Here is a 14,151-nt window from a genome sequence, read left to right on the forward strand (position 1 = left end):
AGGGCGAAATCTCAGTCTCCCCATTTCTGAACCCTAACACTAGTGCCTGAAGCATGAGCGATCTAGAGCAATCTTCAACCTCAAACACACGCCGTGTCCAGAGGAAGAATTTGGTGGGTTCGAGTAGCAATGCAAGTGAGGGCAAGAAGGCCAAGTTCCAACACCCTAACTGCAAGTGTGGCACCTATGCAGTCATGCAACAGTCTGGGACAGCCAAGAACCCAGACAGAATCTTTCTGGGTTGTTCTTACTATGGCGTAAGTGTGCACCCATCTTCAGTTTATGTAATCAACTTCCTACGTTGTTTAACAAGTTGTATTCACTATAATGGCAATTGCAGATGGAGCAACGTCACTGCAACTTTTTTGTTTGGCTGGACGAACTGATTGCTAAATGTTTTGGCAATGAAGATGACAATGATGTTCAAGGAAGAATGATGATGATGGAGAAAAGGTTGGAGCAACTGGAATTCAAGATTGAAGATGAATATGAAGCAAAATCAATAAAATGTAGTAATAGCCATAGTGTGTTTGTTATGCTGGCAATGTTAATTGTGTTAACAGCATTTGTGTTTGTAGTGTTTTAGGGTATATTGTGTTGCTTTAAGTGATGCATGGATATATGTTAAGATTTGGGTTAATTTTCTCTGTAATTGTAGATTCTAAATGAATTGAATGTGAATTTTTCTTTGTAATAATGTAAAGGCTGAACCCAAGATAACTCTGCACAATGCTGTATAAGGTAAAAGTATAATGTTTATATTCATACTGCTAAGCACAAAGGCATTTACATAGTGAGCCAAAATCATCAGCACATGTCTGAATTCACAAAACAAAAAACATGTTCCATATTGTTTAGTGTATTACTTCCAATAACTTGACAACCAAAAAATTTTACACCAAAATATTCATAACTATAACTAGGGTTATGTCATTTCTGAGGTCTTGGTGGCCTAAACCCATATGTTGGCTTGAATTTGGGGTGTGCATTTAGGCCTGGTGTGGGGATAAACATGAAGGGAGTTGTGGCAGTCCCTGAGTTAGTTGCTCCTTTAGGTGAAAGTTGTTGCTCAGTTGATGGTTATGAGTTTGGGGTTGTTGCTTGCTGTAGAGGTGGCTGAATTGTTGGGGCTGTGGCCTGCTGTTGAGGGTGGTACACCGTAGGTGCTGGAGGTCTAGTTATAGCTTGCTTGGGTCTGAAGTTTGGCCCGTGGTTGAGTGTAGTTGGGGTAGTATGGTTTGAGAGCTCAGTGTTATAGTCCACACCCTAAACCAAATGAAAACAACTCAATTTATTGTATATGCTCTTGGGCCAATTAATTTTATAGTTAAAGGGCATGAATCTGTAAAATAACATTACCTCTACTGGTGGTTGGGCAGGGTGTGAGGATTGAGTGTCAATCCTTGTTTCTTGTTGGACTGAGTGAGTGTTAGAGGTCTTTGGGACTTTTTTCTTTTGCCTTTTTGCTTTACTCTGTGAAAGACATATGAGAAGCAAAGTAAGCACATCCATGATAGAAAAAAAAACTTAAGTTTAGGGTCTCAGATAAAAAACTACCACTGGATCAATAGATGTGGCAGTAACATTTTGGGGAACATTGCTTCCAACTCCTTCCCCGGCCTGTGCAAATCCAAAAATAACAATCTCAGCTACTATACTGCGCAATTGAATATAGGAAATAACAACTACTACAATGGAAAAGAAAAATATGTAGAACTTCTTTTACCTATGCTTCCTGCTGATCTGGAGGTAGCTGTGATGATTGATTTCCAATTTGTTGTTGCTTTGCCTTCTTTCGTTTTGGCTGCCAATTCAGATTTGCAGGAGGTCCTTTGCAAGTCATGTGGTAGTGTCCCTTTTGCCCACATTTACTGCACGTGACTTGGAATGACTTCCTCGCCTTGTGACCTTGCTGCTGCATTTGTGACTCAGCCACCACATCAACAGCCCTTTTTTTGGTTGGTCTCCTAGGGGCTCTCCTAATGATTGGTGCCTCTGGACGCAGCCTGTTTGTTTCTTTCCAAAACTCCTCAGAATTCATTGGTTTAATGGAGTCCCTATAAGTAACCCGAACAGCTTCTATTGTAAGCCATTTATGTGCAAAATCCTCTGGCCTCAGCCCTTGTTTCCTTAACCTTGAGATAGCAGCCACTGCATGCTTGCAAGGCAACCTGGTAGGATAGATACATAAATGACTTTTACTCAATCAATATTTACTTAAATCATTGCCAAAAAATGAGTTGATGAATATACCTGTTAGTTGCCAAACGTTGCAAGCATATGTTTGTCTTTGTAAATTAACAGCCACTCTGGTCTGGTACCTCTGGACTTCAAACAATACCTTTGCCTCATCCCCAGTCCACTCTGCTGTCCACTTATTGCTCTCAGGAATGATATACTCATCCAGCCTTAGTTGTTGAACTGGAGCTAATTTACCCTTGCATTTGCTTATTCTGTGCTTGTGCCCTGCCATCTTTCGCATAATGTAACTTCGAAGCTCCTCGCACATAGTTAAAATCGGTTTTTCTCTATACTCCACGATCTTGGCATTCCAAACTTCGCACATGTTATTGGTGATATTGTCACACTTCGGGCCATGGCTAAAGTAAGCCTTCGTCCATGCACCAGGATCAAACTTCCGTAGATACTCCCAAGCATCCTTGTTCACCTTCTTCACAAGTTCCATTGAGTCTTTGAATTCTCTCATTGTTGTGCTCTTAGCAGCCTTCCAAACTAGCCCTTTTGTGTGCTTGTCCTTAAAGTTCTTGATGAAGTTTTTCCATATATGTAAGACACAGTTCCTATGATGGGCTTGTGGCATTACCTCATGCAATGCCTTAGCCAATCCCTGCAATAACAATTCATAAGAACAATTGAATTAACAAGTAAGCACAGAACACAAACCATATAACAAAAAGGAAACACAAAGAAACTAGTAATGTAACCTTCTGTGGGTCAGACATGAAGTTTCACCCATTGGCAACCACAGAACCAAGATCAGCATGAAGGATTGAAAGAAACCATTTCTAGGAATCAGTGTTCTCAGTTTCAACTACAGTAAATGCTATAACAAAGAAACTATTATTGGCATCCTGCCCCACAGCTGACAACAGATGACCACCAAAGTACCCTTTTAAGAAGCATCCATCCAATCCGATCAGAGGACGACAGCGCACCTTGAAGCCTTTCTTGCAAGCATCCAGTGAAATGTACAACCTATTGAAGAGTGGACGACCCTCCAGTTGAGGAATTACATCAACCATACCAGTGGATCCAGGATTGCTTCTGTGAATTTCATTTAAGTAGTCATGTAGCTTTCCATATTGTTCTCGCTCCTTTCCAATTGCTTGCTCTCTAGCAGCTTTCAAGGCTCTGTATATCATCCTATAGTTTATATGGACATTATAGTCCTGCTTCATGTGCTCTAGTGCCTCTTTCGGAGTCATTAGAGGTTGAGTTACCAACCTTTTTACCAACTTACTTGTCACCCAAGCTCTATCAGCCATGTTGCTGCTCAAATTCCTACCACAGTTATGCTCTCCAATGAATGTCTTGATTTGAAAACTTAGACTCTGACTATTATGAGAGCAAAACACCAGCCATGGACAACCCTCCTCAGCACACCTTGCTCTAATCCTCTTTGGCTCATTCTTCAAATACATAAGCTCTTTTTCCTCATATACAAAGTAATCCTTAAGTGCTTGCTTGAACATTGCCATGGTCTCAAAGTGTTGTCCAACCTAAAACTGAACTTCACCATACTCTGCATCCTCATTGAAATCAGGATATCTTGCCTTATGCTCCTCATCTGAGTCAGAAATTGGGGAGTTAAATGCCTCAGACTCATATTCATATGGCTTTTCCAGGTCTGAGTCCAATTCCTCAGCCACTGGATTTGAATTGGGCTTATCCCTTGCCTCATCATTTGGGTCAACATCACCTGACCCATTACCTTGATCTCCACTAGGCCCACTGTTTGGCTCATTGTCTGCTTCTTGTTGGGATAGAATATATTTTCTTTTTCTTCCAACATACCTCTTTGCCTTCTTCTTCTTAGTCCTAGGAGACATGTCCTTATCACCAAAACTACCAGGTGGCACGTTCTTCTTCTTTTTAGGTGTCTGTTGTCTAATACAACTCTTCTTCCTAGCACCCTTTCGTCTAGCATCCATTGCCTCTTTCATTCTCACATTAGGCTGCTTCTTCCTCACACTCTTCCTCTATACATTTACTTCCTCATCACTACTACTACTATCAGATTCTAATCCAGTTGGAGGGGATTTTTAGGGTTCGTCTTCAGTTGTTTCATATCCGTCATCGGAAGAAGGTGAATCTACCTCAACAACATCAAGCCCATATACTGGTTGACTAACATCATGCTCAAAGTAAATAACCAGCAAATCCGACTCCACATTCTCCATCTTTTTATCACACATTTTATTGATTTCCTTATCCCCTTTGAGAACATGCAACCCAGACTCTAAATCAAGGGCACTGCCATCATACCAATACATTTGTTTGTAACTTGTATACCCTAAACCCTTGAACATTTTCTCCAAATCCTTGAAATTAACATAATCTATGTCTAACGGAGGAAATGTCTCAACACTTCCGTCGCGGTAGAATAATGCACCATCTTCATCCCGTTCAAACCAACCCCCATGATGAAAAATAGGGACTATTTCATATGACATCTATTAGAACAACAATGTGCAATAATTAGAAATTAATTAATAACTTCCATCACGCCTCATTTTAATATTTTAGAACATGCATGGGGTGATCAATAATCCAAATCATCATTAACAATAACCAAGTTCAGTAAAAAAAAAAATGGAGCAACACAAGCTAACGAAGCTTCAAGATCAGATAGTGACACTAACCTTAGTAGCGCTGTCAGTTCCTCTGTCTGCAGCATCATCAACACCTCCCTGTTGGAAGTCTCTGTCAGCCTGCTTGGAGGGAGACGTTTCGGTCTCTTAGGATTTCTTCGTAATTTTGAGGAGAGAACGAGGGTGATATATGGTGATTGGGGTGTGCACAAGGGGGGAGAATAGGATTTCACCCCAAACGAGCAAAATGATGCCAAGCAAAATGACGTCGCTTTGCTGAGTCTGCAGGGGTTTATTTGTCCACATACCTACAGAGCAATTCACGTTTGATGATCCAACGCCACGTCACGGGCTGCACGTTACACCTCAGCATTTTTCGTCGACTTTGAACGGAGAAACCAACTCAAGGGCTAATTGGTATCACTGAGTAAATGGATAAGAGCTGATTTGATAATTTATAAACGTTAGGGGGCGTGTAGTCAAATTTCAAAATGGACAGGGGCCGGAGAGGCTATTTACTCTATAGAAATGCTGTGTCAAATGGATATAGTTTCATGTATCCACGAGCGAGAGACAAAAATTGAGAAGCGTGAAAAAGAAGTACAGAGGCGACAATGATGTTAGTACTATTGATGCACACATGGTGTGAAAATAAAAATAGTTTAGTGTTGTAGATTAATTTTAATTATGGATCCCATAATAAAAAATAATAGCGGATCATTATTACATGTGCTTTATTATTTTTGCTGATAGGTCGTTCCATATGGTCTTCTATTCGATTTTTTCTTAATCTGATTCCAATATTATGAAATTTATTTGTTCTCTTATAGTTTTAGCAAGACTGCACACTAAAAAAATACAAAATTAAATAAATAGCTCCTCTATTTTTATATACAAATTCACTTAAATATACCACATTATATATACATACATAAAACTAAAATACAATTATACTTATATTTAATTAAAACACAAATTTCTGGCAAAATTACTACTACTTCTACATCAAAATATCATCAATTATATTTATATTTAATTAATTATTATATTTTCATATTTGCATTCAACTTTATTTTTAATATCAAATTGTAATTTACTATAACATTTTTCTTAACTTCATTTATAACTATGTTTAAATTAAAATAATCAAAATTATTCTATTTAGATACTATCACAACATTACTAAATATGACATTTCATACTTGCTCCATTCTTTTTTTCTTTTATTCATTGTAACTTTTAATAATTTTTCTTTTCATTTTGCTTTCGTTCACTCTTATTTTCATCCGCATCTCTAATCAAACAACTCTTCTTTTTATATTACTTCTTTTTTTTTTGGTATTATCATATTACTTCTTTTTATTATATTTTTCTACCAAAATTATCTAACACAATTTATCTATATGATCCTAACAGCATCGTTAACTTTTTGTTTCCGTTGTTCAAGTCTTATATTTTTTTTTCATTTAAATTTTTTATTTCAAATGTGTACTTTTTTTTTTTTTAGTTTTACTTTCTTTTTTTTAAACTTTCTTTCTTCAACTCAAACCACAAAATAAATTTTTCTTCGCTTATATGAGCCTAATCCACTTACCAATACTATATACATGGACTTTACTAAAAAAAGCTCAGCCAACCTTATGTTGGTAATTATTACATTTTTAATTATTATTAATCCAGTTAACCTCCAATAGAAAATTATGACACTCTATCCCATGCTACTTGCTATACTGTCTATACACGTTCTGTATATCACTCTATCGGAGCAGAAATTATTTAAAGTTAATATGCCTTTATATATATCCGAAGCTGATTATATAAATATTATAAAAAAATTATTTATTTTGTAATATATAAATGGTTGAGAATAGATCTTAATATTCTTAAAAATAAATTAAAAATATGTTTTATCATTATACATATTCTTGGAATAAGTTCTTAATTTTTAAAATAATATTTGCTAATTACTATAGTGTTTAAAAATTATTATTTAATTATTAAAAAATTAAATAATTAATTTTAAATTAAAAATATGAAAATTAAAAATATTAAAACTATTTAAAAATTATTATAAAAAATAAATTAAACACTAAATAAAAGATATAGAATTGATTTTCTAAAATATTCTTAATATTAATAAAAAAAAGAATTTTTTGATAATTAATATAATAATTAAATGATCATTTAAAAATTTAGGATAATTTTGTCAACGAAAATCTATTATTTATGACTATAAAATTAGTTTTTTCTTAATAAATTTTTCAATATTTTAAATATTTTTTTAATAAAAATGGTAGTTTAATCTAAAAATGTTGTAATGAAGAGGAGGGGTGGGGAAACCCTCTGGTGTCCTACTTATTCTTTTTTCTCACTCCACCGCCTCGGTTTTGCCATCAACGAACACACACCGACTCTCTTCAGCAACGCGGAAAAACAGAGGAGGGGTGGTGGAAACCCTCTGAAGCAGAAAAGAAATATGGCAATACTTTCGTTGTTGTCGTCGTTAGAAGCAGATATTTCTGTACCCTTGCTCTTGTCCACCGTGACCGTGGTCTCGGCCACTGCCACAACCTTGTCATTAATCTGCAAGCCTCGCCTCATGCGCCTCATGCGCCTCTACTCCCACAAAAAGAACCTCATAAGACTCCATCATGAAAAACCTAAAAGCAATCCAACTGGCAAGATTCTATTTTTTTCCCAAATCGGAACCTCAAAAGCCCTAGCTTCGTGCCTCTGCGATTTGCTCGAGCCGTTGGGCGTCGTTACGGAGCTCGTAGATGCCAGGGATTACGTGCCCGAAGCCCTACCCAAGGAGAACCTTGTCGTCCTCGTTGCTTCAACTTCGGAAGTTTGGAACCAATTTCTCGGACAAGATTTCATCTCCACTGACAACCGTTCTCTCGGAGCACATATGTTCGCCGGTGGGATCGTCAATTACGCGGAGGGCTATAAGTTTGGATCGTTAGTTGTGAATGCTTACGGTTTCAGTGCGTTTGTCGCCGGCAAAGGGGCTTCTGGAGATGACACGAATTTGATGGCTAAGGCTGCCAATCATATTAGGGATTTGGGGGACACTGCTGAATTGAACGCGGATTTTGACAGCTGGTGGGGAAGTGTTGTTGGGGTTTTGCAAGGTGCTGTTTCGGGAGGTGCTGCTGATGCCATGTGCGGGGAATATGATCCTGAGGTCGGTTTCTGCATCCTCTTATCCTTATAAACTTAACTGGATAAGTATGACGTTTCAATTTATCATCAACACACTGCAAAGCTTTCTATTTAATAGTTAATTGCTGTAAACTTATGGTGATTTGATTCTGTCGTAGATAATATGATTGTTTCCCTAATTCCAGGATGTTGGTTCTTCTGATCCAAAGCTATCCATGACGCAGCGCTTATACCTGTTTGTGGAAAATATAAATCTTGAAAGAGATCATGTTGGGAAATCAGCCATCACGCGCAGGATGTTAACTATAACTGAGGCCAACTTTATTAAGAATGGCACTGTTGATCTTGAAGATGGAGGTCATGTAACTGCCAAATGGCCTCTTAGAGATGGTCTATTGGTCGATTTTCCATTACCATTTATGCAAGGAGTTTGTTCTGTCGGTCACAGCTTCTTCTTTGCTGGTGGTGGTGACCTGAATATTTTTGACCCAGAATTGTGTTTGGATTGGGATGATCATTACCCCTCAAGGATGTGGTGCCTCAAGTATGAGGGTTCTAATTGGAGTTGGAAGTTCTGTGGAAGCATGTTCTGCCGCAGATATGGACCCTTAGTAGTCCCCTATGATGGCAAATTGTACATCTTTGGGGGTACTGGAACTGCAGATTGCTGGGTTGATATTTACAGCCTAAAATCAGGTCTATGGGAAACAAGGGAAGTGCCCGAAAGTGCTCTCTTGTCATACCCTGACTCTTACTTTCTGTGGGAGGACAGCACCAAGCCTCACAAGAAGACCCACATTGTATTGTATTCTTGTGGTGATAAACATCAAGGGCTCATGTCATATGACGTCAAGGCTAACAATTGGGAATACCTTGATTGGAATTTTCCGCCAGTTCCTAAATCTTGTACAAGGAAACTTGTTCGTTTGGGATGCAGTCATTATCTTCTGATTGTTGACTTCGCTCCAATGTGGCGTATTTATGATTTATCTAAGATGAATGTTGTGGAAACGGTGAGGGTGGATGGTTTGGACAAGACCGCAGAAATAACGTATATTTTTTGTTGCCACAACACTAGCGATGAAAGTTTGATTTATATGTTCATGGAACCTGGAAATGTTTTCGAGGGAGAGCCATCTACTAACACTGGTTCTGGGGTTGTTTCTTATGCCAGAGTCAAGCTCCAACTCAAAACTTTTTCTGCCAAGATTGAATCCAAGGGTAATCTTAACCTTGGTGATTATGTAAATCTTTATATGTGAGTATGCCCCTCTTTCTCTCTTTAAACTTCTTGACCTTATTCATTGAGTTTTGATATTTACTGCATTATCTCTGTGGACACTGGACAGGTTTGCTGTTGGAGATGAAGACCAATAATTGTAAGAAATTCTTTGTTTAAGACGTTGAAATTAAAGAAGAATATTTGCACACTAACCTAAAATTGAAAACTCCAATCCTGAAAGAAAAATTACACCTTGAATGGCTATTATTTTTTAAAATCTTAACTAATGTATATATACTCACCATAAAATTGTCAGAATCTAGCAACAAATAAATGTATATTCAACAAAATGAATGCTATCCAATTTTATTGAAAATGTGCTTAAATTTAATGATAGGTCTGCTCATCTTCGCTTAATGATTTTACTGATCTGTATATTTTTGCACTTGGTTCCAATATTCCGTTATGTTTGAGGGTGCTTCTTGTTGGTGGCACTCATGCTCCTGAAGAAGGAAGGAATGCAAATTAATTTGTTAATTGCTATTGTACTCTTGATTTTCGGATTTCAATCTTGACCTCCAAAATATTAATGATGATGGGGAGTTAGAAAGCGACCAAGATTAATTGTGTTAAATTTGTTTAGTGACTAGACATTGGGTTTTTTTTTCTTCTCTTTTTTATGTTGTTTGACATTGTATGTTTCTTGTGTTTTTAGTTTATGTTCAGGCGTGATCATAGTTTTACAAATTTTAAAAATTAATCTTGTTTGCTAGATTCGAATAGCTATCGGTATGGGGGTTTTATACGTGTTAAAGAAAAATCTGCCACTACTCGGTCCACTGCCACTCCTGCTTGCTACTAGGGATGACAATTGATATTTATAGGGGTGGAGATCCTTTCCCGTCATCCGTTACTGATTAGGAAAATGCCTCTTGTCCTCGTCCCATTTTTGTAGATATTAAATTTTAAAAAATAAAAAAATCACAATTATGATAAAATTTTATACAATATAGCTAAATTATATCAAATCAAAATTAATTTGAACACATTCAACTTTAACAAATCCAATTCAATTAAATCTTTTAATATACAGACTAAACTAAACGAAATAGAAAAGTTTTCAATAAAATAATATAACAAATTTTGGACTCTTGGTCGATAGTATTTTCTTAATGTTACAAATTTTCTATATCGATTTTAGAAAAGTCTCCTGGAATGATACAAATTTAAATAATGAGTTTGTCCAATTTTAATGACATTAACTAATTGTTATAATTTAATGTTAATAACTGATTTTTTTTTACTTACTATGTCATTAGATTTAGATCACTTAACAAGTTAGTTTTTGATACGTCATATTTATTTTTTATTGTTGGTTTGTCGTCGAAATAAACTATGGAGAACCATTTAACTTTTTTAATTAATAACAATATTTTTAAATTTAATATTTTAAATAAATCTAATTTTTATTTATTTTTTAAGGAGGTGAATAAATTTCAGTTAAAAAAATTGCAATTAAAAAATACATTTTTTTAATTATTTCACATAATTTAATAAATAAGTATATGAATTATTTAAATATGATATTATATTAATAAATGATCAAGTTGTCTATTATAAAATTTTAATTCATTTAATAAGCATGCCAAATACTAAAATTCAATTCAATTTTATAGTTTTACTAATTCATTTCAAATTCCGAAATTCAATTCAATTTTATACCATTAAAATTTTTTAAATAAACTAACAAAAAATAAAGACATAAAACTTTAACAATACTTTTTAATAATTAAAAATATTTTAATAAATATTATTATTTTATATTTATATTTATTTTAAACCAAATATAATATTGAGATATAATTTAATATTATTGTTACGATGGGTAATCGGAGATAAATGAGATGGATGGCGTTGAGCGGCCCAAGTGTCTGAAGGAGGAGGACTCCGGATGGATCTGCAACTCGGGAGGCTCCGTCCGACTTGCGTGCGTGAATGAATGGGGGGTGGTACCTGCAAAGACACTCCGATGCCTAAGTTAGCAAGGGTGTGAGCAGGTCTAGAGAGTATTGGGCTTAGAGATACCTGAGGCGTGTCAGTGTACTTATAGTGGTGAGCCAATAACCACCGTTGGAGTAGTGCCGTATCTTTAGGATATTAACCGTCCCATTATCTTAGGGAGGTTAAGATATGGCTTTATGAAGTGGTTAGAGAGATTTTAGGGGCGGTTACTCATTTGAATGAGTGTTTATCTGCTAGCTAATCTCATAACCGACTTCTTCATACTAAGTCGTGGTTGACACCGACTTCTTAAGTGGAGGTCGGTGCTTTGCTAGGCTTAATCTATTGGATCAGGCCTTTTGGTTGGACCTGGGCCCTTAACATTGGGCCAGGGTATGAACAGTGCCCCTACTTGAGCCCAATATCCTTTTAAGGCTTGGGTTCAAGTATTTAACTCGGGTTCGTAGCCGACCTTCACGGGTTTTGAAACCGACGTGATTTTCGCGACCTTTTGTTTCTGACAGTTACGTCAATTCAAGCGTCGTGTCCGTTGAGGAAGCGTTTTGGGATTGAGGGCTTTGGTAACGGTGCAATCTCATTAATGACTGCCTCGTTTTTACCATTATGCCCCTTAGTATGTTTATAAATGCTTTCCCTCTCTTTCCTTCTTCCGTTTCTGCAATCTTTCAAACTTCTTATTTTCTTGCTCGTGCTGTATTCTTGTGTTCGAAGATTTCCGTTCTCTCCAGCCTTCATTTCTTCGGATAAAGGTTAGTTTTGTTTCTTCCATGTCATGCCTTATGTTTGCATGTTTTGTGTTGTGAGTGGATAGGTTAGCCTGTAGATTCTAGCTTCGTGTCTCTCCTCTTTAGGGGCCGTGTTTTTTTATTTTTCTTTTTCTTTTTTCTTTTGTAGGTTTCTGCCACTTTTCTTTATATAAAAAATGGCTTCCGTAGATGTTCTTTCTCTGTGGGTTGATGACACTGTCCTTGGGGAGGAACCCCTGGTTGATGCTGAGTTTATCACTCATCTTCGTACTCATCACCGGCTTTGTACTTCAGAGGAGGACGAGCCAAAATACGAACTGATAGTCCCGGGTCCGGAAGACCGGGTTTGTTTTGGGAGAGTTAATGAGGCAACCCCTCATTTTTTCTTCATGTATGAATGTATGATCACCCGTTTGGGTGTTTTTCTTCCCTTCTCAGATTTCGAAATATCTGTTTTGCACCACTGTAGAGTTGCCCCTACTCAACTTCACCCCAATTCTTGGGGTTTTCTGAAAATTTATCAATTTATAAGCCATGCTCTGGACTTCCCGACCTCTTTGAGGATTTTCTTTTTTCTCTTTCATATGACTAAGCCCTTTAGTGGGCTAAACAACAAACAGCAATGGGTATCCTTCCGAGCCATACAAGGTCGGAGGATTTTTACCCTTTTTGACGAATCCTTTCATGACTTCAAAAACTATTTTTTCAAAGTACAAGCTGTAGAGGGTCACCATCCCTTCTTCCTTGATGAGCACTCTTCCCCTCGCTTTCCCCTATATTGGTTGGCGGCCTCCCCTTGTGAAAAGTATAGTCCAGATGACCTGGACGAGGTGGAGGCGGCCATTTTGGGGTTTTTCCGAGAAGCGTGGGGGAGGGCCCCATACTTGGATACCAGAAAAATCCTCCAGGGAACGCCGACCTTTGTTCAATCTCAATTAGGTAGTGCATGCATTCCTGATTTCCGAGTTGTTTCTACCGACTTGAATGTTGCCGACTTATAATTGTTGGTTGTTTTTCTTGTAGATATGGCAAGGAAGAATGCTCAGGAATCTTACCAACGAGTTCAGGAGGCTAAGGCAAAATCTCGAGCCAGGTCGGGTGGTGCCAGGGCGATCACCTCTCCTCCTCCTCCTCCTCCTCCTCCTCCTAAGAATGTGGGTACTCCCTCTCGTCCTATTATAATTTCCTCCTCAACTTTGTCCCGGCCACTCCCTTCTGCCCAACTTCTTTCCGAGCCAGAGAAGAAGAAGCGTAAGACTTCAGAGTCTGGCTCTTCTTCTTTTGATGGTGGGGTTAAGGCGGATGCTCTGGCATTCGTCCGAAAGAACATCTATCCTTTTATAAGTATGGATGATGTTTCTGTTCGAAACCACCTCACCACCATGGCCGAGGAGAGTTTTAGGACAGCGGGTGTTTGTGGCAAACTTTTAGATCTTTTTGAGGAGACTCCCCTCATCTCTTTGGGGGCAACCTCAAGGGTTGAGGAGTTGGAGGGGAGGCTTCTTATTTTTGAAAAACATGAGAAGGAGTTGAAGGAGGAGAGAGATAAATTGAGGAAGGAGAGGGATCACCTTAGGGAGGAGGAGGGTAAGCTGCGGGCTCAATGTACTTTGGAGGCAAATTTGAGGAAAACAGCACAGGACAGCTATCACAGTTTATTTCAAGATATTGTGGCTGTGAGGAAGGACTTGCTGAACTCTCGGAACGCATACGCCGAGTTGGAAGACTCTATTGCTGATGGTGCCGAGGAGTCTTGGAGAATTTTCCTAGAACAAGTCAGAGTCATCGCTCCCGACTTGGATCTTTCTCCTTTACATCCTGATAAGGTAGTCATCGATGGTGCTATCGTGGATCCTCCTGCCCCCGAGGTTGTTTCCGAGTCAGATTTGAAGACTCGGGGGCAGAGGATTATTGAGTCTCCTCCTCATTCCAAAGATGCTCCGAGTTCTTCAGTTGTTCCTCCGACTTCCTCTTCAGCTTCCCTTCCTGGTCCTGGTGGTGTTCCTCCCGGCTCTGTTGGTGATGATTCCTCTACTCCTTTGAAAAGATAACTTTATTTTTTTTTATGGCTATATGGGGGCTCGGCCTGTGAGTCCCCCTTTTTTAAACTCGTTTATGTGTTGTTGGTGGTTGTGTGAACTATTTTGGCCTTTTAAGGCCGTAA

The 14,151-nt window shown here is 37.9% G+C and overlaps 2 protein-coding genes across 6 annotated transcripts; one reads left to right on the plus strand and one right to left on the minus strand.

The window, feature by feature from the left end:
* Positions 1-1,080: 1,080 nt before the first annotated feature.
* Positions 1,081-3,719, minus strand: LOC130965081 (uncharacterized). Its single transcript, XM_057889921.1, has 6 exons — positions 3,057-3,719; positions 2,322-2,848; positions 1,740-2,171; positions 1,558-1,657; positions 1,360-1,473; positions 1,081-1,266 (listed from the first exon to the last, which is right to left on the minus strand). The coding sequence occupies exons 1-6, from the start codon at positions 3,717-3,719 to the stop codon at positions 1,081-1,083; spliced, it is 2,022 nt and encodes a 673-aa protein (XP_057745904.1).
* Positions 3,720-7,167: 3,448 nt separating this feature from the next.
* Positions 7,168-10,234, plus strand: LOC130961234 (uncharacterized). Of its 5 annotated transcripts, none has more exons than XM_057887023.1 (4): positions 7,168-8,019; positions 8,183-9,255; positions 9,347-9,376; positions 9,993-10,234. In XM_057887023.1, the coding sequence occupies exons 1-3, from the start codon at positions 7,309-7,311 to the stop codon at positions 9,372-9,374; spliced, it is 1,812 nt and encodes a 603-aa protein (XP_057743006.1). In that variant the 5' UTR covers positions 7,168-7,308; the 3' UTR covers positions 9,375-9,376; positions 9,993-10,234. The 5 variants fall into 5 exon arrangements, with proteins under 5 accessions (XP_057743006.1, XP_057742983.1, XP_057742992.1 ...); XM_057887000.1 differs by lacking the exon at positions 9,993-10,234 and adding an exon at positions 9,617-9,957; XM_057887009.1 differs by lacking the exon at positions 9,993-10,234 and adding an exon at positions 9,694-9,957.
* Positions 10,235-14,151: the final 3,917 nt, after the last annotated feature.

This window comes from Arachis stenosperma, chromosome 1 (genome assembly GCF_014773155.1).
Source record: "Arachis stenosperma cultivar V10309 chromosome 1, arast.V10309.gnm1.PFL2, whole genome shotgun sequence".
Classification (NCBI taxonomy): Eukaryota; Viridiplantae; Streptophyta; class Magnoliopsida; order Fabales; family Fabaceae; genus Arachis; species Arachis stenosperma.

What these genes read in the sequence shown, in the direction of transcription:
- LOC130965081 (XM_057889921.1), bottom strand. Translation starts at nt 3,719, where the DNA reads ATGGCAATGTTCAAGCAAGCACTTAAGGATTACTTTGTATATGAGGAA. An exon ending in TCTTTGTTATAGCATTTACT is followed by an intron (nt 2,849 to 3,056) that starts GTAGTTGAAACT and finishes TTGTTATTGCAG; the next exon opens with GGATTGGCTAAGGCATTGCA. An exon ending in TCACAGCTACCTCCAGATCA is followed by an intron (nt 1,658 to 1,739) that starts GCAGGAAGCATA and finishes TCAATTGCGCAG; the next exon opens with TATAGTAGCTGAGATTGTTA.
- LOC130961234 (XM_057887023.1), top strand. Translation starts at nt 7,309, where the DNA reads ATGGCAATACTTTCGTTGTTGTCGTCGTTAGAAGCAGATATTTCTGTA. An exon ending in GCGGGGAATATGATCCTGAG is followed by an intron (nt 8,020 to 8,182) that starts GTCGGTTTCTGC and finishes CCCTAATTCCAG; the next exon opens with GATGTTGGTTCTTCTGATCC. An exon ending in GATTATGTAAATCTTTATAT is followed by an intron (nt 9,256 to 9,346) that starts GTGAGTATGCCC and finishes GACACTGGACAG; the next exon opens with GTTTGCTGTTGGAGATGAAG.